This window comes from Panthera tigris, chromosome D4 (genome assembly GCF_018350195.1).
Source record: "Panthera tigris isolate Pti1 chromosome D4, P.tigris_Pti1_mat1.1, whole genome shotgun sequence".
Lineage (NCBI taxonomy): Eukaryota > Metazoa > Chordata > Mammalia > Carnivora > Felidae > Panthera > Panthera tigris.
The window spans coordinates 80,336,318-80,364,093 of record NC_056672.1 but is presented as its reverse complement, the minus strand read 5'-3'; the positions used below and the strand labels follow the sequence as shown (position 1 = coordinate 80,364,093).

At 49.5% G+C, this 27,776-nt stretch overlaps 1 protein-coding gene across 7 annotated transcripts in view; it reads left to right on the top strand.

Annotated features, from left to right (window-relative positions):
* The window catches only part of TTLL11 (tubulin tyrosine ligase like 11), a 237,066-nt gene that overhangs the window by 197,739 nt on the left and 11,551 nt on the right, over window positions 1–27,776 (top strand). For 6 of the 7 annotated variants that reach the window (XM_042963433.1, XM_007094509.2, XM_042963438.1 and 3 more), the window contains one exon: window positions 7,889–7,995. In XM_042963433.1, the coding sequence (XP_042819367.1) occupies window positions 7,889–7,995 (107 nt within the window). Of the gene's footprint in view, window positions 1–7,888; window positions 7,996–9,146; window positions 9,167–27,776 lie in introns of those variants that run through there. The other variant, XM_042963434.1, reaches the window with a different exon arrangement.

Genomic DNA, 27,776 nt, shown 5'->3' with positions numbered 1-27,776 from the left:
ATAAATAATTGCCCCTCGGACTCAGACAGACCTTGTGTTTCTTAAACTGGGGTGATGTTCTCCCAGTGGTAGTGGCTGGGTGCTGAGCATTTAGGAAGCTACAGCAAAAAAAAAAAAAAAAAAAAAAAGGCACATCTTCCCAAAGTGTCCATGTCGGGAGAGAAAAGCTAAATAATTCAGTTGATAAATAATTTAATGTATTTGTCCTGATGTGAAAATAACACGGCTATATGATCGAGTATAACACAAAATTTGCATGAATTTTAAACATGAACCATGAGATAAATCAGCTGCGTTTTCGCCAAAGCCAACAAAATAAACCACGGCACTCGATTATTCCTTAACTTGCCTCTCCTCTCTGGGGCACTTTGGTGCAACACAGGTGTGAATAAATGTCTGAAGCAATACTGACTAGCTGTGTAACCCTTGAGCAAGTTAGTGACCCTCTCTGAATCTCAGTGATCCCATAAAACGGGGATGGAGCTAGCAGGATCGTGTGTCACACACTTCAGGGAAACTATCTGCTGGCATTCGATGTTGCTGTTGTTTTCTCGTCATTGATTTTAATATTTCTACCTTCCACTTCAAAGTCACGCTCTCCATAATTTTGTTCACTAAAGCAAATAATTAGAAGTCTCGAATTGGAAACATTTTGTCATGCGCTTCTCTCCAACTGAATTTTCTGAATTCTAACTCTGGCTCTCTGATATTCCTGATGGGATGGTGAACAGAAGAATCAGCAGGAATAATTGCCATTTTAGGAAACCTGAGTTCGTACTTGCACGGTGATTATGAGAAGGGCTTTGTGTTAGCTCTGGGGGGTGGGGGGGGGGTGGGAGGGGGAGGGGGAGGGGAAAGCCCAGTGGAAAGAGTCCAGGCTTTGAGTCTGGCTTCAGGACCAATCCCATTACTTAATAGCTGTGTGGCTTTGGGCAAATCCCTCGCCTTCTCCAAGGCTCAGTTCCCTCGTCTATAAAATGGGAACAATCTCTCCTGCCTTTCAGGGTTATTATGGGGTTGGGATGTAATACATCCTCAAGCACCTGACCCAGAGCCTAGTTTACTGGAGCTATTTGTTAGGTGGGAGTCTTGTGACTATTATTTCCATTAGACAATGGACATTCTCAAGAAAGTCAACAGACGCATGTTGTTACTTCCCTGAAAATACTACCTGATACCTTCTGACTCATTTAGGAATTGCATTTGACTCATAGTAATAGATACTCATCTATAAAGGGTTTAAAATAATAAGATTAATTTTCTCTCATATAATAGGAAGCTTGACAGTGGGGATTCTAGGCTGGTTAATGACTCCACAATGTGATCATGCCCCACTTTCTTTTTGTCTTTCTGTTCATCCATCCTAAGCATGTGCTTTTCAAGCTTCAGGGTTGCCTCAGGGTCACAAGATGGCTGCTCAAAATCCAGCCATCATGGTCGAGTTCCAGGCAGGAAGAAGGAAGAATGGAGGAAAAGCAGAAGGCCATAGAAGAAGGGGGCGGGGAGAGATTTGAAAAAAATAGCTTACTGTAAGAATCACACTCTTGGTTGCCTCCAGGGTCAGGCAGGAAGCATAAGCCAGTGGGTGGGATCTGGAAGGTTGCGGAGGGGACATCCCTGGATAAAAGGAAAGGCTGCTGCTGGGCTAGTGTCACCAGAGCTTTTGATTTTCCAAGAGAAGCTAGAAATGCTGATTTTTTAAAGTTTTGATTGATTGATTGACTTAGAGCAGGGAGGGGCAGAGAGAGGAACAGAGAGAGAATCCCAAGCAGGTTTCCCACTATCAGCGCAGAGCCAGACGTGGGGCTTGATCTCACGAACCTCGAGATCATGACCTGAGCTGAAATCAAGAGTTCACACTTAACCAACTGAGCCACCCAGGCGCCCCTAGAAATGCTGATTTTTATATAAAATCTCAATACGTGCATATCCATGTTGGCTATTCAGAAAATAATTTTGAAACACTGGGTGGGTTCAATCACAGTGTGACTGACCACAGAGCCCACCGGCGTGTGAGCTCCGGCATGAGAGGTGGGGAACGTACCAAGAGGGCTGCTAGGCTCATTCACGATCTCGAGAAGAAAACAGAACTGAGAATGGTTCTAGCAAAGGAGACTCCTAAAACACTCTCAGACTGGAACTAATGTCAAAACTATTGCTACAGATCTGTCTCTGTGTGATAGGCCTTATGATTTTTCCATCCTTTTTTTTTTTTCTGAATAATTAAGGGCATTTGCCAGTAAAACCGATTTCGGTGAGGTTGGAGGCCCTCAGGTCACTGTCTGTTGCAGCACTGTCCACGGGAGCCTTGGTGCCCTGAGTAGGGGGAAGAATGTCTTCAGGTGGGGAGCCGGACTCCGGCAGTGAGCCCCTCTCCCCTCCTTCCACACCCACCCAGCCAGTGTCCTGCAGGAAGAAGTGGAGAAAATGTTGCACAATCGTTAATAGATCTTTCCTTTTGAAATATACCAAGAGATCCCAACAGCAACTTAACCGTAAAAGATGATACTCTGCACTTAGATTTATCTGAGTATGTTCAGTCTTGCCAGCTAAATTTAACAGCAAGCGTTTTCTCTTGCTAACAACTGCTCGCTCTCTCTCTCCTTTCCACTTCGGTTTAAATTTTGCTTCATTATGAATTAATAATATTTATGCCATATGTTAAATCGAGCCAAGTGCCCTTCTCTGGAGCACTGCGCAGGAGACGTACTTGCTGGCTAGATATACACTCCTCTCAGATCTCCCACACAAACGACAGAAGCTGAACTTGGCTTTCACCTGGACGACCCACTCTTTCTCTCCAAGTTCCTTAAAGAGAACAGGAGGGAACAAAACAAACATCCAACTGAATTTATTTTCAGTGACCATCTCTCATAATGTGCTGCATAGATCAGCAGTTTTAGGAGTGAATTATGCTAATGCCAGTCTGGCCACATTCTACTTTTCTACCAAGAAATGAGAAATAATGAACTGTCGTTCCCTTGTCTAGACTTAACTCATCGAACCAGCTTTTCATGTCGTTTCCTCAGGAGGCACATAATAGTAGCACATATTACCATGAATTAAGCACCTCTTCCCCCCCCCCTTTTTTTTTTTATGTCATAATAATTCCTGGGGCGTGGAGACTTCTCTTTCTCTGAGAAATAGAAATTGTCTGATTCTTCAACTTGACAGCTTTCTTTGAGGGAAATGCATTTTTGCTGTTTTCCTTCCATTGGATTACTAATCTGGGGGGCTTTCTATGTAACTCACTAAGAACACATTTTCCAAATGTATCCTATATCAGAATTTGACATCAGTTTGCATGTGCTGGCGTTTTCCATTTCCACAGCCTGAACGTTAAACACTTTGCCAAAACCAGGTTCGTTTCTGGGAAATGGAGGCCACTTGGAGGGCCCTGCTCAGCCCCTTTGTGGTTTTTGATCCTGGTCTCCTTTTAAATTAGAGAATGGTTTTTCTCTTTTTCCTTTTTTCCCCCCTTCCATTCCCTTTTCTCATAGGGAGATATTAATATGTTTCATAATGGGTAGCTGTGGGGGGTTTTATGCTCTGAGAGGCAACATGGTGTGTTAGAATGTTCTGGAATAGAACTGTAAAGGGTCTTGTCTCCCCTTCTGTCATTAACTCCTTCCATGACTTTGAAAAATCCCCCTGTTCTGTGATGATCTCTTTCCAGCAATATTGTGAGATCCTATGCCTGCGATATCAATAGCCTTTAAAAATATACATGTTATAAACCAGAATCATCATTTTCCCTCCTAGATATTTAGTGTTGGGTTTTTTTTTAATTAACAAATATTGATTACTTGTTAGCCTTCACCTTATAGAAAACTCTCCAGGAAAAAATAAGCTTCTTTTATTTCACAGAGAAGGATGAATGCGAAGGAAATTCTATAAATAGAATTTTATAGAGTGGAAAAAGTTGGTTTCTAAATTTCCCATGAGATGTCAGTAGTTGTTGAGAGGAAATGAGGATGGTGATTTCAGATCTTTCTAAACTTGGGCTCCTAATGAACTTGAATGATTTGTGATTGTCTCCCACCATATGTGCCCAAATTCCTGTGATTCTGGGAGGAAAACAAAAACAACAAAACAAAACATTTCTTTGAAGTGGTTCTACATCATGGAGGAGGGCTGGGAGCCGTCATTTGTTACTTCCCCATGTGTGCCAGGCACTGAGCTAGTCCTTAAAATGGTTTTGTATGTTGAGTAGCGGTTTCCTTGTTGTACAAATAAGGAAATTCTGATGCAGAGAGCTTCAGTGACTTGTTCAAGGTCACGTCACAAAGTCAAGATTCAAAGTCCTGTGCATTTGACTCAAAGCTCTTTTTTTTTTTTTTTTTTTTTTCCGTACACATTTCCAGTCTATCCTTTCTCAAGAATTGTTCTGGTTTCTCATGTTACCATATTTCTTGGACTTCTCTTCCACTAAAGAATTTACTCCTCTACTCCTTAGTTATTTGAGGAACTGCATCCCAGGGCATAAGAGGAAACGCTACCAAGATTAAGAGCTACCAAGGCTTCATGTTTTTACCCCAGACTCTGAGATCTCTTCCACCCTCTGAGAGTGGTATCCAAGACGGATTGCACTCTGTGTCACTCACTGGGCTCAGAATCCCACCGACACATCGTGGACACAAAATCAATTCTGCACCGAGTGGATGGATAGATGAAAAAGTCATTCGAAAGTCTTGACCCTCCAAACAAGGAGGCTTTTCCTGTTTGCGTCAATGAGAATGTTGAGTGGCCATGGGGACAAACCTAGGAGAATCTGTCTCCAAGTGACCCTGGTTGTCTTCCCCCAGCCTTATATCCCAAAGCTTCCCAACAGGGTCTCTCTAGAGGCTCTGGCCTTACTGGGCCCTGCCTGGGACTATGTCTCAAATCCCGGGTTCTTCCTGCAGCCTTGGGCTGGGCCATCTCCCTACTTCTCCCCAGAGCTCCTAAGTCCACTACTCTGTCCTCCAAGGGAGGACTGGATGTGAATCCCAGCTGTGTGATCTTGGGTAAGCTATGTCCCTTCTCTTGAGTCTCAGCTTACCTGTCCCTGGAATGGGACTAAGAGTACTTCCTTTGTAGGGTGGTTGTAAAGATGGACAGGAAAGGGCCTGGCATACTAAATGGGTGCCCGAGAAATAAAAGAATCAAAATTCTTTTAAAGCATCTCCTGTCTCCTGCAGCCAGCATGGGTCCCTCCTTCCCCTGTCCCCATACCAGATGTTACAATCAACTGTATTTGCAGGCATCACTAGGGAGGATGAGTTACCTCGGAAAAGGGATAAACGGAGACTTCTCTTTGGTAAATTACGGCCCCTGCTAAAGGTTTGACACTTCTATTTTCTACCTGTCAGAAAAAAATAACTATATACCAGTGGTCAGTTTGGTTTCCCTTTTTATACTCCATTAACCCACAGAGCAAGCCAGGCAGAGCTCCTGTCCCGTGGGGGAGCAGGTAGTCCAGAGGACACTGATACAATAATTAGAGAAAAGTGGTGGCCCTTCCTAACGAAGCTTGGAAAATGAGCAGCGCAGGTTGTTGGAACACCTTGGGAGAGACTGGAGCGTCGTCTCCAGTGGAGCCCAATAGAGATAGCCATCTTGGTGACAGGCGACATGAAAAGCTCCGCGTCCATTGACATGTTGTTACCGGGGTTCAATAGCTGTGCGCTGATGTGTTTGAAGTCCGCCACCGGTGACTTGTGATTGAAATACGGAGCAGGAGCCCAGGAGGAAGCAGGATGTGAATTGATGGCCTGAGAAATACTGGCAGGGAAGAAAGGAAGGAAGAGGGAGGGCGGGAGGGAGGGAGCCAGGGTGCTGGCATATAAGGAACACCAGCCTCGTCTGGGCACCATGCCGGGCACGCTCACGGCCTCCATCGTCGGGGTGTGTGTGGGTTTGGAGGGGGGCCTCGGGGGTGCCCAAATCCTGCTTGCCAATCAACCCCTCTCCTGTCGGGCTTCTAAGGGACCTATTCACACGAGGGCCGATGACAAATGGGAAATCAAAGAACCACTTTATCATTAGCTGGGGCAACGGATGAGGCCATATTTGGAGAGTTGAAAGCAGCATTGAGCGTAATGCGGCCAAACGGACAGCTGGCCCAGAGGTATGACTCCAGGATCGCGAGGGCAAATCCAGCTTGTGTTGGGACCCGCTTCCCAGCACGACCCTGTTCAGGAAGGTGGTGCATCTGGACAAGCCAGGGGCTACCTTTGGTCTGGATGGAGAGCCCGGGGCCCTGACATCCAGACGTTCCGACTGCTGAGCTCCGTTTCCCCAGAATGGACGGGGCCACTTGCTGAAGGGTCAGCCCCAAGCAGCCTCCGAAGATCCCACGCTCTAGTTCTGGAAGAGAAAACGAAAAGTGGGGAGCGGTTGGGAAGAGAACCAACAACGGTGGGCCAACCGGGTGCCAGGCACCACGCCGGGTCCTTGGCCCGCACCGCCTCATCCTTCTTCACCGCCGCCATGGGGGCGGATACTATTCTCTTCATTTTAGGTAGCAGCAAATGAAGGCACTGAAGGTTTAAGTAAATGCTCACGGTCACATAGCTAGAAAAAGCAGCAGAGCCAGGGTTTCTATCCTGGTCTGTCTGATGCCCAAATCACGTTCTTTTCAGTGTGCCAGACTGCCTCCCCACATCTCCAGACCAAAAAACAAACAAAAAAAAAACCCAAAACCTAGAGGGGAGGCAGAGGATTGCAAACATGCCTTTGTGGCTTGGACAGGGAGCAGATGTGGAGCTGAAAACCTGGTTACCTTGGCCTCTGTGCACTGGAGGAAATAAACCGGGGGAGCCTCCGAAAGTCTGACGCCAGCCTCTCCCCACCCCTGCTGCTTCCAGGTGACTCCCCAAAGTCAGGACTGAGCGTGGAGGGGTGTGGGCCAGCCGCGCTCACCTGCGCCGGGAGTCTCGGGCTCACCGTTCGGGACCCACGTGAAATCTTCAGGTGACAGATTCCAATGGGTGATGTGCAGGAACCTCCAGCCCCTGTCTGTAGGTTTGGGCCCAGGGATGCATCCGGGAAGCATTCCAGTGGGGAATCACTTCCGGACAGAAGCGGCACCTTCCGTCTGTTTGGGTGACAGTGCTGTTTTCATTGGGCCATCCGAGTGTGCCACTGTCGGCTGCCTGGGCACTGGTAAGAGAGCACGGTGCCCAGGTCCAGCCTTTCTCTCTGTTCCCAGAAACGAACGCACGTGAAGGTGAAGAGGTGCAGACGTGCATGTCCGAAATGAGGAATTCCCTTTCCCTCTCGGAGCAGGCAGAGACCTCCCCTGGCCTGTGTGCAACAGGCCGATCCCCAGCGGCTGCAGAAAAGATGGACTGTTTTACAGGGGAGGAACGTGAGGTTCCGGAAGGGGAGCTGGATTAGCCGGGACCATTAGCTTCTAAGTGGCAGAGCCATTCAACTCAAGACCGGCCGTGTCCGGGCGCCGGGGTGGCTCAGTCGGTTGAGCGTCTAACTCTTAATTTCGGCTCAGGTCATGACCCACAGGATGTCCGTGCGGAGCCTGCTTGAGATTTTTCTCTCTCTCTCCCTCTGCCTCCTCTCCCCTGCCTGTGTGCGCTCTCTCTCTCTCTAAAAAAAGACTTGTCATCCTAAAGTCCTTGCTCTTTCCAGCCCTTTAGAATTAACCAAATTACAGGAACCCACATGATCTAATCTCAGCTTACATTTTCAGCCTTTTCTTCCCCTGTCCCCCCCCCCCCACCTGCCCTTCATCAGCTCCAGCTGTGGGGAGAGAGGGCCTTCCAGGCAGGGGTGAGGACACAGCCCCCCCCCCCCCATCCTCCCCCCCACCCCCGGCAAAGGCACGGAGGCAGGCCGGAAGAGGCCGCGCTCCTTCTGGCAGTAACATGTCCCTTCGCGTCTTTGGCAGGAACTGCAAACTCAGCAGCAGCAGCTTGTCCATGGCGGCCGTGGACATCCTCTACATTGACATCACCAGGAGGTGGAACTCTATGACCCTGGACCAGCGGGACTCAGGTACCTGATGACTGGCCTCCGCCCTGTCCGGTGGGAGTCCAGCTGGGTGGGCGGTACCCTTTTGGCTCCTTCTTGTTTAAGGGTCAAGGTTGGGGAAAGAGGAAGGCTGTCCTGTTCAGCTGTAGACATCCCCAGGGGGACGGAGCTGAATTTGAATCTAGGAGCACTGTCCTGAATTCTGCTACCAAGGCTGGGCCCCCCCCCCCCCAATTCTAGTTCCACCGTCAGAATCCCTTATCTTTGTGTAAGGCTTTGATTCCATTTGTACTGGAAACACTCAATTATCCGTTCACCCCTCGGCACGCATGTGCTAGCGTGTGTGGGCCAGGCCCTGGGTAGACGGGAGAGAAGAGCGCTTAGCTCTCAACCGCGGAGGAACTCGCTGTAGGGCAGGGGGGCAGAGGAGAGCCCAGCCCTAGCATGGTGTGCTACCAGCCCAGGGGGGCACCGAGGGGCTATCAGGAGCCCAATGGAGGCGCTCCCATCGAGGGAGGCCCAAGGAAGACTTCTTGGAGAAGGGGGCGTGGGAGAAGCCACTGAATGGGGTGGTGTGGACTGTCTGGCAGGTGTGGCTTGCCCAAGGCTCGGCCGCTCGTGGAAGGCTCAGATAACCCCAAGAAGCTTAGAGGGACTGGAGCAGGAAGGGAAGGGAGATCGGGAAAATGGGGTTGCAAGAGCCACTGAGGCCTTGAATGCCACACTAAAGACTTTGCTCTTGATCCTCTAGATTACGGTGGGGGACGGGCGGTGAAGGACTCCGTTAGAAAGATCCGCTTTGGGGTGAATGTGTTTCTGATCTTATTTCCTGACAGAGGGTGTTTTTCTAAAGAGTCATACTAACCGTACCTGACATTTGAACAGCTCATCACAAAATTACCCCGAGCTCTCATGCATAGTCCTTCATTAAATGTGCCCGTGAACCAGTGCACTGGGTATCCACGTTTGAATTTCACAGACGGTAAACTGTAGCTCAGGTGACCCGGCAGCCGGGCTTCCCTCCCCTGGGCTGCATCCCTGCGAAAGGAACACGGGGCGGAGGGGGCGCCTCAGGAAGCAGCTTTCTTCCTCCTGTGGTTCGGTGGAAAGGACGAGAAATCAGAGGTTGGGAGATCCAGATTAGAACTGACTGTGCCATTTTCTACCCATGTAAGCTTGAAAAGCCATTTCACCTCCTGAATCTCCGTTTCCTGTTCCGTAAATGGTGCCGACAATACCCGCTCGCCAGGGGGGCCCTGAGGTCTCCTGCGTCAGTGGATATGACTGTGTCTGGAGCCCTTGCTGGCAGGGCAGAGCAGTGATCCCATTAGCAGGCTCCACTCGGGCTGGGTCCGTCTGAGCGTGGGGTGCTCCCGGTCGTGGTCAGCCCTGGGCTACAGCTTTCTGGCCACGGGGACCATTACCTTTTAATAAGGACGCCACTGGCTGCCAGTTGTTGGGCAAGTCCTACGCAGAAACGCTCTGCTGGGGGCTCCATATGCACGGCCCTGGCTGGAATTCCGGAGGTAGGTACCCTCAGCTCCACCGCAGAGAGAAGGGTGCTGAGGCTCAGAGGCACAGCTGGTGGGCACGGCTCTAACACCACACCGCCTCAGTTTCCCTTCCGGGCTGCTTGATCCCACGAGCTGGTGCTGGCGTCGGATGGCCTCCAGGCTCCCTACCGCTCTCCTTTCTGAACTCTCAAAGCAAAACCCAGGGAATCCCAACACTCACTGACTCCACAAGGTGGGTGCTAGGCGTCTCGGCCGGTGGAGCGCCCTCACAGCCTTCCCTGGCAACCAGGAGAGGCCGGCGATGGAGCGTCGTCTGGAGAAGCAGGCAGATTAATTATCATCTCGAGGACCGAGAGCGCTCGCATGACAGTCGAGCAGCGCGCTTTTTGCTGACGCCTCCAGAAAGTGAAGGAGTGTTTGCTCTGTGAGTTGAATGCAGGAGTCATCGCAGGATCCCGTGGAGGGGGCCAGAAGAGGGGGTGGGGTGGCAGCGGAATTATTAAATATTGAAATTGATCAGGAGTAGCAGCAGGAAGCTATTTATCATGTTTTATTGCTTCAAACTAGCATTACCATCTGGCCCATTGTTAATTCTGAATAGCTTTTCATGTTTTGTTTGCCTCTTAAATTGCTCTCTGTAAGCGGAATCCACAGGGGCTGTCCACGGTACAGGCGCGGGTGGGGTTTTCCGGGGTCTGCCAGGATCTCTCCGTTCTGCTGACCAAGCTAAAGAGAGGAGAAAAGTACTTATTTTTAGCACATACTGGCAAGCGAATCCGGGGCTGGGATCTCCCAGGCCTGTTGCCACGCCTCAGTAATGATCGTTAGCAGGGACCGGGATCTCGAGAGTCCCTCCCAGGTGCATCTCGCTGCCCCTTCCCACACTCAAACACCAGACCGTCAAGCGGGTGATTGTGTCCCATTTTACAGATGAGGATCCTGGATTTCCAAGAGCGAGTGGCTTGTCCAGACTCCCATAGCCAGTGAGTAGCAGAGCCCACATTGGAAGTCAGGCCTCCTGCCTCCTGGCCCAGGACGCTGTCCCCAATCCAGGGGGCCTTTGTGTGACTGGGCTGGGGGCGGGGCTTGTGAGGCAGGGAGGTGAAAGGTCGACTCCTGGAGCACAGGGCCTATGGGAAGATGAAACTGAGTGGAAGGTGGTTGCCGGTCTGAGCCTCTGTCTCCCGGCATCCTCAGAGCTTAGACTCCTGTTTCCATGGCTCCTGAAAAGAAATAACAGATGCAGGGGGGTGGGGGTGGGTATAGGCAGTGGGGGCTGGGCATTAAAGCCAGGAATGAGAAGCCCGTCTTGTGCCCCCGTCTCAGCGGCCACTGAGGTCTCACAGCTGGCGAAGCCAGGGCCCGGTCCTTGCTTCCTGAGAAGGCTGGTATGACACCCCCGATTCTCAAGGAGAAGCAGCTTCTAGAGCCAGCCACATTCTTAGGAGCATTCAGGAAGCTCCTGCATAGCAAAAGAAGACAGCTGTGGTTGAGTGGTGGTTCTTCCCTGGGGCAAGTGTCAGCAGGAAGACCAGAGAGTTCTCCTTCCTCCCCCACCCCCGCCGCCCCCCCCATGGTGCACAGCCAAGGGATTCTCATGCCCTCAGTTCCATTCCTTCCCCCCACCGCAACCTGCCCCCACCCCCCGCAACCCGTGGTGCACAGCCAAGGGATTCTCATGCCCTCAGTTCCAGTTAAGTCCTGGCCATGTCAGAGGGGGGCAGCATGACCTGTCCCAGAGGCGTCTTGGGGCTGACAAGAAAGAAGTCGGAAGAGTGATAGAACAAGGGCTTGCATTCTCAAAGGGCAGGGGCTCATTCATCCACTCATTCAACAAACAGGTAACGAGCAGGTTAGCAGGTGTCCGGCCTGGTAGAAATAGAAAGAGAAATTACTTGCAGATCCCACTCTCGAGAAAAAAGAAATAGTAGAGACCATTTACTGAACATTTACTATGTGACGGAAATAATTCTCGTTATGAGTTATCCCATTTAATTCTCATACAGCCCCTTGAGCTAAGAGTTGTTATTCCCGTTTGACAGATGAGAAGTCTGAGGCTTAAAGAGGTGAACTGTGGATTGAAACAGCTGCATCTAGTATGTCAGTGGGGACCCTAGGATTTGAACCAAAAGCAGTCTGCCTTCCGAATCCATTGCCTTTTCGTCATACCCAGTGTCTCCAGCCATACACATAAAAAGGACACACGGTTGTCATAGGGTGTGGCCAGAGTCGGGGTTGGGGGGGGGCGGTGTGGGGGAGAACAACAAAGGGGTATTGCCGTGAGGGTTAAGAAAGAGAACACAGACTGGGGCACCTGGGTGGCTCTGTTGGTTAAGCATCCGACTTCGGCTCAGGTCATGATCTCACGGTTTGTGACTTCGAGCCCCATGTTGGGCTCTGTGCTGACAGCTCAGAGCCTGGAGCCTCCTTCGGATTCTGTGTCTCCCTCTCTCTCTGCCCCGCCCCCACTTGCACGTGTGCGCACGCTCTCTCTCTCAAAACTAAATAAATATTAAAAGAAAGAAAGAAAGAGAGAGAGAGAACACAGACTTAGCATCCCAGAAAAGGCACCCGCTGCGAGTTTTGTATCCCTGAGACTAGCACAGGGCCCAGGGAATGATGAGCAGACAAATAGCAATAAAAAAATATCCTGCACCTGCAAAGTAAGGCGTTCTGAGTGTAAGAACCGTGGCTTATAGTAGAGGTGGTTACTGACAGGGTCTCTTTCCCCTCTCCTCAATGTCTGGCATAAAACGCCAGCTCATTTGGATAAGACCTTCACCCCACGCCCAGCACTAGCTATGTCCAACTACTCGCGCAAGGTCCCCTTTCCGGAAGCCAGCCCAGACCTTCCTTCTGGCCTCATGAGACTTTGGCACCTACTGAAGGAGCTAGCCAGATTCCTGATGTCTGAGACCTTAATGAACTTTTATATAACCTGCATGGGGAGACCCTAGTATTGAAATGGAAGAATAAAAATGGTATTTATAAAGATTAACGAGGAGAAAAAAAATCAAAACTACTATTAAAAAAAGAATGCACGTTTTGGGGTCTAAATCTCAGACCATCCTTTTAAGTAGCCTTGTTTTCTATTCTTTTTTTTTTTTTTTTTTTGAGCTCAAGTGCATAGAATTGGACTAATAATCTTTGGTTCGTGAGACCTTCTATCCGAGTCCATGCATAACCTGCTTTTATTAAGTTAGCTTTCTGAATTAGTAATTTTTAATAATGTAATAAGCATCCACAGACTCACCACCCAAAACAGAAGCCAAGACTTCACAATAACCTGCATCTAGTACGTGGCTCTCCCCCAACACCAGCCTGCCCCCCCACCCCCAGCTCTCCCCACCCACAGAACCCTCATCTGCAACCCCAGGCTCATCAGTCCCCAGATAGTCTTGCCTTTCTCTCTGTTAGAAAGTCAATGGCTATTTAGGAGCTTGATGGAATTTAGTACTAGGCAATCTCACACTCCCCAGCCAGCCGATGTAATCGACATAGAAATAAATAAATAAATAAATAAATGAATAAAGACTTCAATGTGTAATTCTAGAATTTCTAGCAGAACAGAAATCTAAATGAGGGTCTTCTCAGAAAAACTGAGGTCTGGCAGTCCCGTCGGTGCCCAGAATGAAATGAAGACACAAATTTGTCTGTGAAGATGCGGTTACTTCATGTAAATTGCACTCACGAGCGCCTCCTTATCTCTGAGACTTTGCTCTCAACGCTTCCCAGAGTGGAATTTCACTTCTCTGTGCCAGAGACGAGGACAGCATCAAGATTAGGCAATAAAAGGTAGTTTTACTGCGTCATCTCTGAGAGGGAAACGTTTCACTCGCGGAGGGAACCTCTGAGCCCAGCACCTGGACATCTTGTCCATCTAACACACAACTTACCTCTAGGGTCCCTCCCAGTCATCAACGGGAACATGACTGCAAAGCAAGGAAACTCGGATTCAGGAGTCTCTTCCGCCCCCCTCCTCCACCCATTCAAGCACACCCACACCTGGCCCGCAGAGGGAAATCTAAGAGTGGCGTAGTTTCATGTCTCATACATCCTGCACACTCTTTGACTAAAATAAGAACCGTTTCTTCCACCGCCTGAAGGATGCCTGAGCTACGTGCCTCCTTTCCTGGGGCTGCCTTGGTTTGACTGGCAGTATATCCAAAGCCACAGGCTCTGGGATCGGACAAACCTGGCTTCGAATCCAAATCCGGGCTCCCTAATTGGTAGCTGCGTCACCTCCGCAAGTTACATAACTCCCTCCGAGCCTCGTGTTCACCATCTGTAAAGTGGGGATGATAGCGGTGCCCGCCTCATAGAAGCATCGCTGTGGATGAAGTGACGCCAAGCGCTCAGAGCGGGGTCTGCCGTCCGTGGGAACTGCTCAGTAAGGGGGCTCTCCCTGTGCCCCTCTCTGAGACATGCCTCCCTGCACCTGCTCATGCCAGCCTGGGACAGGACAGGTGCTGGGACCAGACGGGAAGAAGTGCTTGATGCGAGAGGCGTGGCACACGAGCGGTGGCATCACATTTCCCTCGGTGCCCAACGGAGTGCTGCCCCCCCCCCCCACTTCCCCTCCACGACCGCCCTCACCTGCCTCTGGCCAGAACCGTGACCGCAAACAACCTGGGGCCAGGCCGCCCGCGGGTCCCGCTCCCTTGCCCCTCAGCCCTGGCCCACACCGTGGGGTGGTTCGGCTGGGAAGAGGGGGCGCGAGGTGGGTGCTATGAGCCTGGGGAGGGTTGGAGACCTTCGGCAGGAAAAGCGGCGCTGGAAGGCTCGGAGCTGCGGGGCCTGGAAAGCTCGCCAGTTGCGCTCCACGCCAGCTGCGGTGTCTGATGAATGGCTGTGGCCATCCCTCCACATGCCCGCTCTCACCCTGGTGGGCGCTCGCTGCCCAGGCTGGCTGTGCCGGCCTCCAGCCCCCCGTCTGCATCACCTTTCCATGCGGAGCCCGCTGGCAGCTGCCCGCAAGGCCGGCTGGTCTAAGACCCCAGTTCCAGGGTAGAGCATCTGAGTGAAGGAGGGCCTCGCGGACTGGGGCCCCCCTCTGCAGCCAAGCCTGCCCCCAAAGCCCCCTACTCACTCGCTCCGGCCAGGAGAGCGGCCACCTTGGAGGTCCCCCACCGAGGCCCCTCGCCTCTCTCAGGCGCCCCACCGCCCAGGCCGTCTCCCCAAGGAGACCCCCAGACGGCGCCCCCTCCCCATCAGCTCCAACAGCGTCCGGCCCTGCTCTCCATCCGGATCGCAGCTAACTAAACGCCGTGGAATGAAGTGTGTGGCATCTCTCTGAAGCTAGACTCGCCTCCGCGAAGCCTAGAGCTGTGCGTGGCGCACAGTAGGTGCTCTGCAAAAGTGTCAAATGAACTCGGATCAGACCCTGACAGTCAGCAGCAGCGCCTGTGGATGTCTGAGTCTTATGACGGTCTCTCACCAAATTTCCTCAGTCGACTTATGCAAATCATCTGCCTCCTGTACTTTCATCAGCTGGAACGAGCCCCCACTGAAATGTATTTGGTTAACGATGTACTGAAATATTTAAAAGTATTTTTACTCGGAATGTTGAGTGGAGCCTCGCTTATACATATACATGGGTGGCCCCCTCCCTCGGAAATATGGGAGCCCGCGGATAACTAGGCGGGTTTCATGCAGCGCCTCTTGCGACGTGTCTGGCACAAGCCACACTCTGCAGCCTTGAAATTATCTCGAAGTCAGATGGGCCTCTCTGGATGGGTGCCCTACACACTTACAAAATAGTCGGCATCAGAATTAGTTTTAATAAAAGCAAGCGAGCGGACAGAAATGCCAGCTCGCCCTCTCCCTCGCACAGACACTTCAGGGCCTGCCACTCCTGGGCTGCGCCTTCTGGAATTACTTCTCCCCTTTGCCAGGGCCACCAGGCCCTGCGTCAGGGGCACCTGTTCTCCATCATCCTCTCCGCTGTCACCTCCCGGGTGGAGGGAACAGGATCTCTGTCCACTGAGCTGGCCTGACCCCCCCCCCCAAAAAAAAAAGACACAAGAAGGGGAAAGCAGAATGATAGTTTATGCAGCCCCCCTCCCTTGCTTGTACCTGTGTGGGTCCACCTGCGTGGATCATCACAGCACCATGGAGGCTGTGGGGAAGCGGGAGCCACGTGGACTGCAGTTCAATCCCCAGCACCTTCCCTCTGGCAGCCCTTAGTGGTGGCACTCCCGCTCTGGGAGCCTCGGTCTCCTTTACAACGGGGCGGAGGACATCCGCCTTGGGTTGTCGTAAGGATTTAGTGAGGAAGCACAGGCCCCCGACCACAAAGCGCTCTCCCAGTCCGTTCGTTTACTGAGTGTTCACATGCTGGTGAGCTCGGTCTTATTCCCATGACCCCCTTCTCAGAGGAAGAAACCAAGGCTGGGGTCAAGAGGGATTCTAGGGACAGAGCAGGAACCCCACCCGGAGCCTTTACCTCGTGCTGCCTGGGGAAGTGACAACAGTCACCACCTCTTGAAGATGGAAGGACCCCGTCAATCCCCAAATGTCCCCAGGCTTGAGAGCCGGATTCAGTGACTGAGGCATCCCTAAGGTTGGGCAGAGCTGTGTTTGGTAAGACAATGGTTGGTCCCTGATCTTGGTTCAGGGAGGCCTTCACAATGACAGACACATGGGGGGGTGGGGCGGGGGTGGGGGACTCTGCCCCCAGACATCCCCCACCTGCTCCTCCTCCTGCTGGGAGCTGCATAAATGTTCCCACCCACTTTATTGTCACAAATATGGCACCGGAAGCTCCCCAGAGCCTTGCTTTCTGGAGTTGAGGAAATGAGGATTAGAAGGGTTAGGGGCCACACCCAGCGGTGCCCAGCCCATACGCAACACTTACAGAAAAATTGAGCAGGTAGTACCAAGAATTCACTTATATCCCCCCACATTGTCCCCTGTAATATCTTGCATTACCGTACATTTGTTACAGTTAGTGAATAAATACTGATACACTATTAAAGTCCACAGTTTAGGTTCAAGTTCATGCCGTGTTGTATATTCTGTGTGTTTTGACAAGTGCATAATGTAATTTCCCCAACATTGCAGGACCCCACAGAATATTCTCACTGCCCTTAAAAGTCCCTGTGCTCCCCCCCCCCATTCATCCTCCCTCCCGTGAGCCCCTGGCAACCTTTTTTACTGTCTCCATAGCTTTGCCTTTTCCTGAATGTCATAGGGTTGGAATTGTACCATGCTGCCTTTTTAGACTGGTTTCTTTCACGTAGCAGTATGCATTTAAGGGTCCTCCAAGTCTTTTTGTGACTTGATAGCTCAGTTCTTTGTATTTCTGTGGAATAGTCCACTGAATGGATATGTCACAGCTGGTGAATCCGTTCACCTATGGAAGAATATTTTGGTTGCTTCCAAATTTTGGCAATTATGAATAAAGCTGCTACAAACATTTGTGTGCAGGCTTTGTGTGGTTGCAAGTTTTAACGCAACTGGGCAAATACCTAGGAATGTGATTGCTCGATCATACGGTAAGACTATGTTTAGCTTTGTAAGAAGCTGAACTGCCTTTCCAAGTGGCTGGTTCACATTTCCAGCAGCAATGACTGGGACTTCCTGTTGCATCAGAGTCTGGTCAGCATTTAGTGTTGTCAGGTTTTAGATTTAGCCATTGGAAGAGGAGTATAGTGGTATCTCATTGCTTTACTTTGCATTTCCCTAGAGGCGTATGATGTTGAGTATCTTTGCATTTGCTTATTTGCCATCTGTACATCTTCTTTGGTGAAATGTCTGTTGAGATCTTTTGCCTGTATTTTAACTGAGCCATTGGGTTTGCTTTTTTTCTTATTGTTCAATTTGAAGAGTTCTTTGTATATTTTGGATACAAGTCCTTTATTAAATATGTCTTCTGGAAGGGTTTTCTCCCCGCGTGCGGCTTAGCTTCTCGTTTTCATAACAGTGTCTTTCACAGAGCAGATTTCTTTAAATTTTTTTAATGTTTTACATGTATTTATTTTTGAGAGACAGAGTGAGACAGAGTGCGAGTAGAGGAGGGGCAGAGAGAGAAGGAGACATAGAATCCGAAGCAGGCTCCGGGCTCTGAGCAAGCATTCAGCACAGAGCCCGATGTGGGGCTCGAACTCAAGAACCGTGAGATCATGACCTGAGCCGAGGTCAGACACTTAACCGACTGAGCCACCCAGGCACCCCCACAGAGCAGTTTTTAATTGTACTAAAGCCTAACATCATTTTTCTGCTTTCATGGATCTTGTTTTGGTGTTGCATCTAAAAACGCATAGCCAAATCCAAGGCCCCCCTAGGTTTTCTCCTATGTTATCTTTGAGAAGTTTTATACTTTTGCATTTCACATTTAGGTCTGTGATTTATTTTGAGTTAATTTTTGTGAAAGGTATAAAGTCTATGTCTAGATTTTTTTTGGGGGGGGGGGTGGTCTGTGGATGTCCAATTACTCTAGCTCTATTTGTTGAAAAGACTAATTTTTCTCCATTGAATGGCCATGGCTCCTTTGTCAAAGATTAGTCGGTGACATTTGCCTGAGTCTATTTCTGGACTCTCTATTCTGTTGCACTGATCTATTTGTACGTTCTTTTGCTAATACCGTGTTGTTTTGTTTACTGTAGCTTTACAGTAAGTTTTGAAGTTGGCTAGTGCCAGGGTTCTGACTTGGTTCTTCTCCTTCAGTATTGTGTTGGCTGTTCTTCCCTTTGTCTTTCCATGTAGATTTTAGATTCGCTTGGTTGATATCCACAAAATATCACAATATTCACTTGGCTGATATCCACAAAATAATTTGCTGGGATTTAATTCGGAACGTGTTGAACGTATATACCTTTTCTTTTCTTGTCTTACTATATTAACTAAGGCTCTTAGTACAATGTTGAAAAGAAGTGATGAGAGGGGACATCCTTGACTTGTCTCCAATCTTAGGAGGAAAGCATCTAGGTTTTCACCACTATGATGTTAGCTGTAGGTATTTCTAAATAGATATTCTTTATCAAAGGAACAAAAAATTTTTAGAGGTTTTTTTTTTTTAATCGTGAATGGAGATTTGAGTTTGTCAAATGTGTTTCCTGCATCTATCGATCATATAATTTTTCTTCCTTAGCTTATTGATGTGATAGATTACATTAATTGACTAGTAAACATCGAAGCAGACTTGCATACCTGGAATAAATCCCATTGGTAATGGTGTATAATTCTTTTTATATGTTATTAGATTCCATTTGTCAAAATTTTGGGGGGTTATTTGCACCCATGCTCATGAGAACTATTGGTCTGTAGTTTTCTTTCCTAATAATGCCATTATCTGTCACTAGGATAATGCTGGCCTTCCAAAATGAGTTAGAACATGTTCCTTCTCTTTCTGTATTCTAGACAAGGTTGTAGAGAACCGGTATAATTTCTTTCTTAAATGTTAGGTAGAATTCACCGGTGAAACCACAGGGCCTATTGGTCCACTTGATCAAAACTACCAAATTTGGAGGCAGAGAGTTACTCATAACATTCCTTCATTAGCCTTTTAATGTCCATAAGACCAGTGAAGCCTCCTTCATGGTCTGATATTAGTGATTGTTAATTACTAGTTAGCTGTCTAGCAATCTACTCTCCTTTTTTCTTGGTTAGCCTGGCTAGAGGTTTATCAATTTCTTTGATCTTTTCACAGAACTAAATTTTGATTTAATTGACTTTCTCTATTGATTTCCTACCTTGCTTTCATTGATTTGTGCTCTAATTTTTATTATTCTTTCTCTTCTGCTTACTTTGGGTTTAATTTGCTCTTCTTTTTCTAGTTTCCTAAGGTGGAAACTTAGATGATTGGTTTTAGATCTCTCATCTTCTCTAATATATGCAGTCCATGCTATAAATTTCCCTCTAAACACTGCTTTTGCTGCATCCTACAGGATTCAGTAAGTTCCACTGTCATTTTCACATAGTTCAAAATATTTTAAAATTTCTCTTGATACTTCCTTTTTGGCATGTTGTTTAGACATGTGCTATTTAATCTCCAAGTATTTTGAGATTTTCCAGCTATCTTTCTGTTACTAATCTTCAGTGTAATGCCATTGTGGTCTGAGAGCATGCTTTGCATGACTTCTATTCTTTCATATTTGTTAAGGTATGTTTTATGGCCCAGAATACAGTCTGTCTTGGTGAGTGTTCCATGTGAACTGAAAAGAATGTGTATTCTACTCTTGTAAAGGGAAGTATTTTATACATGTCAATTAGATCCAGTTGATTGATGGTGCTCTTCAATTCAACTATATCCTTTCCAATTTTCTGCCTGCTGGATCTGTCAATTACTGAGAGAAGGGTGTTAAAATTCTCTGACTTAATAGTAGATTTGTCTGTTTTCTCTTGTAGATCTATCTGTTTTACCTCATGTATTTTGACACTCTGTTTTTAGCTACACTCGTGTTGAGGACCATTATGTCTTCTTGGAAAATTGACCCCTTTATCATTATGTAATGCCCACCTTTATCCCTGATAATTTTCTTTGTTCTGCAGTCTGCTTTGTCTGAAATTAATTTCGCTGCTCCAACTTTCTTTGGTTAGTGTTAGTATGATATCTCTTTCTCCACCCCTTTTCTTTCTGTCTGTCTTTATGTGTAAAGGGGATTTCTTGTAAACGACATAGAGTTGGGTTTGTTCTTTATCCACTCTAACAATCTCTGTATTTTAATCAACATATTTAAACCATTCACATGTAAAGCAATTATTGGTATTAATTCGTCTTTACAAGTTTGGTAGAATGCACCAGTGAAGCCATCTGGTCCTAGAGTTTTGATTGTTGGGAGATTTTTGATGACTGATTCAGTCTCCTTACTAGTACTTGGTCTTCTCAGAAATTCTATTGCATCATGACTCAGTCTTGGCAGGTTGTATGTTTCAAGAAATTTATCCATTTCCTCTATGTCGTCCAAAGACGCTGTTCCTGGACATTCTCCCTTTTTACATTCTTTCTTTTCGTATTTTACTTTGTGACATTTTGATTGACATGTTTTCAGGCTCACTGATTCTTTCCTCGTCTGTGTCTAGTCTCTAGTCTACAGTTGAGTCCACTGGGGGCATTCATCATTTCTGTTACGGTGTTTTTTGCTTCTAACATTTTCTTTTGATTCTTTCTTAGACTTTCCATCTCTTTCCTTACATTACCCATCTGTTCCTGAGTGTTGCCTACTTTTTCCATTAGAGCCCTTAACATATTAATCATCATCATTTTTAATTCTCCATTGCGTGATTCCAACATTGTGTCATAGCCACGTCTCCTTTTGATGCTTCCTTTGTCTTGTCAGACAAATGTTTTCTTCTTGTCTTTTAGCAGGTCTTGTGATTTTTTGGTTGAAAGCCAGACATGGGAGATCAAGTAGTAGGCTTTCAGTGTGAGGTTTTCTGTTAACCCAATGAGGAGCTAGGCTGTGTTTAATGTTTACTGCAGCTGTAGGCACCAGAGGCATCAGTTTCCTTGCTTTTATTTTCTCTCCCTGTTGTCCTTGGACTTTCCTAAAAACTCCTTGAATAGAGAGTCTTTATCTTGGAGCTGTCAATTGTTATCCACTGTGGTTACCTTGGAACCCTTTGGATGGGTGGTAGTGAGGTGTTGGGGAGAGACAGCATTTAATAATCTTATCGCTAACTCTCAATTTCTTAGTGGGCTTGGGTCCCTGGACTGCCACATTCAGAAGTGTTCCTCAGCCCTTTTTTTCTGCCCTTATGTGAGACAGGAAGGCCAAAAGGGCTGGAGTAGTCTAATCACCCTTCCCTCAGGTCAGATGAGTCTCTGGTAATGTAGTCTCCCGTGAGGGCAGTCTTTTGTGATGGAGAACACTCAGAGCACATTTTGGAAAGGTTACTTCCTCACACACCTCCCTGCCTGAAGCATGTGGGATTTTTCTCCAATCACCACCTTGAGAACCCAGTGGGGCTCTGGAGGTACAACCCACAGATGCTTGAAGGACCCCTAAGACTGGGCTCCCGGACTTCTTAACGCTCAATCTCATCCATTCAGCCTCCAGCAATTCCTCCGTCACCAATGAAGCACTCCTACCACTTACTGGCTCCAGCAGCCACTGCTGGTAAGCTGACCTGGGCTATGAGTCTCTGTTGTCACTTGCCTGTCTGGTTTTCAGTGTGACACTTTGCCCTGCGACCTCAAATCTCTGACAGATGTAAGGACTATCATTGATTTTCAGTTTGCCTATCTTTTTTTTCTTATTGTGAAGATGGGAGTGATGACTTCCAAGCTCCTTACACATCAGTGCTGAAGCTGGAAGTCCTCTATGTGCGTTTTCCACTTTTCACACCAACCTGGAGAGTTAATCCTTCTACTCCAGGTTACAGAGAAGAGACCTGACATTCGGAGAGGTTACCTAATGTGCCCAGGGTCACCCAGCTAATGGGTGGAAGGAAGAGCCAAAATTCTTTGTCTTCTGCTTCTACCGATCTCTGAGAAACTACCAATCCCAAGCATTCCAAATATGTTTACAAATACAGGCTTTTCCTGGAGATTTTCATGGAATTCTTGGAGAAACCTGGGCTTGGTCATTTAACCTGAGAATGAAATGAGAACCTCATGAGCCACCTGACCAGTCTCTGTCTCTCATCAAGAAAATGGCCAAATTAGCCAAGATAGGGGCACCTGGTGGCTCAGTCGGTTAAGTGTCCAACTTCAGCTCAGGTCATGATCTCGAGGTTCACGACTTCGAGCCCCACGTCAATCTCTGTGTTGACGGTTCAGAGCCTAAAACCTGCTTCCAATTCTCTCTCTCTCTCTCTCTCTCTCTCTCTCTCTCTCTCTCTCTCTCTTTGTCCCTCTCCTGCTAGCACTCTGTCTCTCAAAAATAAATAAAACATTAAAAAAAATTTTTTTCTTGAATTAGCCAAGATAGATCCTTATCCAGGCCTCTCACATGGGGCCAACTTCAGCATTCCCTCGTAACACTCTCCAAATTGTGTTTACTGCCATAGAGTCATAGTGTTCAAAACCAGAAATGCCTGAGAGATCACCAATTCGAACGCCTTTGCTTTACAGGTGAGACCCTGAATTCTAGGGACTCTGAGACCCTGGTAAGTTAATGGGAAAGCCACCTGCCACCCATTGGCTTTCTACCTTGCCACCTGGCTCTTCTTCCTAGATCTTTTAGGAATTATATTCCACACTTATTTTTGAGATAGCCCAGATGGGCACGTGATGAAACCTGCAGTACTCTGCCCCATCCTTTGGCACATGGGGGAGGGGAAGAGGCAGACCCCATGCCGGGGCCGTGAGGTGTCCTACATCTCACTGGGAGATCTGGGAGACTTCTGGTGGTCAGCTGTGTCGATCTTCATAAGTCTGGGCAGACCAGTGGTTCTCAATTAGGGTATGATTTTGCACCTCCCCCCACCCCACGCCCTGGAGGACACTTGGCCATGTCTGGAGACATTTTTGGTTGTCACAACTGGGCAAGGAGAGAAGTTGCTATCGGCATCTTGCGGGTAGAGGCCAAGGATGCTGCTTTACATTCTTTAAGAAAAGATTTTTTTTAAGTTTATTTATTTATTTTGAGAAAGAGACAGAGAGAGTGAGCAGGGGAGGGGCAGAGGGAGAGGGAGAGAGAGAATCCCAAGCAGGCTCCGCACTGACAGCACAGAGCTTGAACTCACGGGGCTCGAACTCATGAACCATGAGATCACTACCTGAGCCGAAACCAAGAGTCAGATGCTTAATCGGCTGAGCCACCCAGGCACCCCTTAACATTCTGTAATGCATAGGACAGATTCCCCACCCCCAACAAAGAAGTTTTGGGCCCCAAATCTGGAAAGCATCAAGGTTGAGAAAGGCTGAGCTGGAGTACGCCCATTCAGGATCTCCACAACTGCTCTGGGCTTACTTGAAATAGCCACACTTTCCCTTCGGCTTCCCTACCACAGCTCCCGGGCTGGGGGAACAGTCCCCCGTGCCCCACCACGCTCGGAGATTGCACCTGCCAGCCACTGCGGGGTGAGGGATGGCGGCCTCTGGGGAAAGTGAGTGCACCTGAACTGTTCAGCGAGACCTTACATGACTGAGGTGCTTTCTTCTTGGTGGCAGGTGGGTGTCTCTGCCCACACTTCCCCACTGATCACGTCTGTGAAGGGAGGAGGAAGCCTTATGTAAGCGCAGCCTCGCACAACCTTCTGTCGTCCTGGCATTCCAGGGCTTGGGAAACACCCCTCCCTCCCGAAGTCTCAGGGGAATGTGGTTCTGTTCTGAACCGGCCCTGCCTGCGGGGGCTGCTTACCACCTGAGGATAAAATCTGAGCCCTTCAGCCTTTGAGATTAGCCTGGCCAGCCTCCCTGTCACCCCCCCTGCAGCCCCTGCCCCCCATCCCCGCTCCACTCTCCTCCCACGCACTCCAAGTAGCAGCCTCACGGGCTACTCTGAGCCAGACTGACATGCTTCGGCTCCTGCCTCTGCTCCCACTCGGCTCCCTGCCTGGGACACCTTGAACACCCTTCCCTTCCTCGCCTGCCTGGACAATGCCTGCCTGTGAGACCCTCCTTTGGGACGCTTCCAGGCCCCTCTCCCTGCCTCCCCGCCGGCCAGTTCTGCTCTCTCCTGTTCCCTGTCAGTTCTCGGCACCGCCCTCCAATAGGCCTCGCCTTGCTGGATCCTCAGTGTTTGCCGATGTCTGCCTCCCTCTCCACCTGCCCCCCACCCCGTGGATGCTGAGCCCATCCCTGGTTCACGTCTAGGGCCCAGGGTTTAGCACAGGGAAAGCTTCCTGGCAAGGTGAGCGAGTGAATAAATGAAAGAAGGACTAGATAGATGGAATGTCACTGCTCCTTATGCTCGGAGTGGCCACTTCCAGGATCCTCATGAGTCCCTGTGGCTCACCTGGTTTCCCAGACACAGGACACATGACCTCAGCTCTGCCTCTTTCTGCCATGGATGCTGTGTGATCTTGAACAAGTCACTTGCTGTCTACACTGGGTGCTGTCTACAGGGTAACGAGCTATAACACTGTAGCGTGGCCCAGGTGCGATCCCACGTAGAGGAGGAAGTAGAACCCCAACCAGGTTCAGGAGTCCCCATTTGCGGTGGCCCCCACTGGCCCCCACAGAGCACTGCTCCGGAGCATGAGTACAGTGAAAGAAACATTTCCTGCACTAATAAAATTACCTTCTCTAAAGAAGGCAATTTGCATGTTAATGTTTTGGGTAATTCTGTGCAGCTCCAGTGCCCTCGAGGCTGCAATTTCTCTCTGACAAAGTGATAAAAATAAACTCCCGCATAAAAGAGCATTTCTCTTCTCTCTCATTTGCGCTCCAAAGTGACATTCTTAATGTGAGTCAAGCTGAAACCCACTTCTCGATCTTGTTTTTGACACTGATCTGCCTCCCCTCACCTCTCCCCGTGACAGACCAGCTCCTCAGAGCGCCTCAGAGGGGTCTCTTCCTGAGGAGCCAGCTGGGTCCTCTTGGGGAGCGGGCACCCCCACGCTCGAGGCTCCAGACTCTGGGCTTCTGCAAATTCCAGCAGGTGCAGCCAGTTAACTGGAGGACAAACATGGGGCATGAGGAAGAGGGCTGCCTTCGGTGGGTGAGTTAGGGCGGTCTGTCTACCCCCAAATTGCCCATTTTTTGGAAGCAACTACAATGGCTGGAGATTCTGAGACTCTGCCCTCCAGGGCGGCAGACTGTTGACCCGCCAGGCTTGGCCCTTCTGATCACCTAGAGGTAATCACCAAAGAGGCTCGGATTTGGGGGTGTCCTTCCGTGCCAGATGCTGGCCCGGCCCTTATATCTAAGTTCTCTCATTGAAACCCCACAAGAGCTGGGCAGGGTAGGTAGAAGCTGAGGCTTCCAGAAGGGAAGGGAATGAGCCAAGGTCATCTAGCAGCACCTAAGAGACAGACCTTGAGTTTGAACATAAGTGCAGCCTGCTGTCGATGACCCAAGCAGTGGGAAAGGAGGAGAGAAGCGACATTGACCAAACACCTACTATGTGCCATGCGTTATGTGTGTATATTTAATTCAGTTAGTCTACTAGTGTTCGTGACAGTGTGTGCAGTGACCCGTAGGACACCCAGGCCTCGTGCCCCTGACAGTCTTGTAGCGGAGGCAGACAGAGATGAAACATAGAAACACAGAAATAAACATGTATTTACGTGCAATGAGAGAAAATGACTAGGTTTTAAGGAGGATAGCGGAGAAGACCTAATTTACATTAGGAGGTGGGTCAGGGAGATCTGTCAGTACAAGCAGCATCGTAGTTGATGTCTAAGTGCTAAAAGGTGAGGACCCAGGGAAAGAATGTTCCAGCAGAGGGAATGGCTAATGACAAGGAGCCCTGAGGTGGGGGAGGTGGGGGCACGCAGGCAGAGAGCAGGCTTTGGCTCACAGGGGGCTGCAGAAGCGGGAGGGACTCCATCTTGCAGTGGCTCCGAGCAGGTTAAGGCATGTGGGTGTTGCTCTGAATGCTGGTGGCGAGGTGACAGCAGGATATGTGGCTTGGTTCGTGTTTTAAAAAGGTCATTCTGGCTGCTGTGTCAGAAGGGGCAGTGCTGGAAGCGGGGAGGCCAGTGAGGAGGTTGCTGTCGGTGGTGGAGAGGGATGGGAGCTGTGGGAGAGGAGTTTCAAAAATGGTTCTCCGACTTCTGGCTTGAGCACAGAGGTGGGTGGAGATAGTATTTATTGAAATGAGTAGGATTTAAAGCAAAGCTGGATGGAGAGGGACGACCAGGAGGTCCATTTCTAACAGGCTCTTTGAGATGCTAATGAGGTATCCCAGCAGCAAAAAAGCAGTGTGGCCGGGAGCTTGCGAAGGGAGGAGAGCCTTGATTCATGGAAGATATTTAAAGCCTAGGGAAGGAAGGACGGGAAGGGAGACCCGGGCCCAGGCGGAGAGCCTTGCAGGACCCCATGCCCTGCGAACCTGAGAGGAACCACCAGAACACCAGAGCCCCCCCACCCTACCCCACCACCGAGCCAGGACTTGCCGGAAGGATGCAAAGAAAAGCCAGAGAGCGGGCATCAGAGAAGTGGGGAGGATGTACTTCAAGGAGGGAGGCTTCCCCTCTGACCAACGCTGCAGCGAGAGCTGGGAAGGGGAACGGAAGGTGCCCGGTCTCTTGGCAGGAGCAGTTCGGGGGGAGGGGGGAGCTGATCCGGGAGCAGAGCTAGAAAGGTGAGATTCAACGTCAAGGCAGCCTTTAATCAGTGCGAGAGCCTGGTATGTTTGGTGGCCGATGGGCGAGGTTCAGAAGCCGAGACACTGCTGAGCTGGGAGCACCAGGCACAGACTCCAAACCACCTACCTCTCCTCCCGCAATTCTCTGCTGCTCCCCCTGCGTTCTGACCCTGTCCCCTCCCCGAGCGTGAGCACACGCGTGCACACACGCACACACACACACACACACACACACACACTTTCCTGTCCGCTCTGGCAGAGGAGGGCTCGCACACCTCTGTATCCACTTGGTGGCTGTTGGCCAGTGTTTGTGGACTTGAATCGAATCGCCCCGGCTCCTGGCATACAAACCGTCTAGAGCCAGGCCATCGTGGGGAAGAAGAGTTAGATTTGCGCCATGGAAAGGGACACCCGTGCAGGGCTTTGCTCAGTTGAGCTCCGATGGAGGCAGAGAGCTGGAGCACACGGTGAGAAAGGGTCTCCTGGGGAGGTGATGAGCATCCCGCCGCTGGAGACGACCAAGTGGGGGGTCAGATGCCTGTTGTTAGCAATGCCAGGAGGGCAACCGTGGCTCAGAATCTCACAGGGGAGCTTCAGTCGGATAGACGGTGCTAACAGCAGTTGTGCTAAGGTAACTTGTGGCCCCCTCCCTGCCTCTCTAAGTAAGCCTGATGCGGGGCGCAGAGTGCCAAGAGGACAGATTCACAGCCCGGGTTTGAATCCCCAACCCACCTCCAGGCCACTGGACCCTGCCTGAATGTCTGTGCTTCTGTGCACCCCAGAAGCCTGCAGCGCCCAGATAACAAATAAAACCCAAGACAAAGGCAGTTTTGCTGGTAAACAGCCAAAGGGTTATAAAGGCATCTATCCCCCAGACTTTCATTTTGAGGGTGAAATGAGAGGTGCCCCTCGAGAGCTGGCCACAGGGCCTGGTACATATTGAGCACCATTCAGATTAGTTCTTACCCTTTTGAGTGTTATTGTCCTGTGGGGGCCTGGATTTCGTTGTCTCTAAAATCCTTTCCAAGCCAGAGGTTTTGACCACTTGCTGCGGAATGTGTTGAGCCTCGGAAGGTTCTGCGGGAGCCATTAATCCCAGGAGAAACGTCTCGAGTTTCAGGAAGCGGTGACCAGTCCTATAGCCCATCTTCCC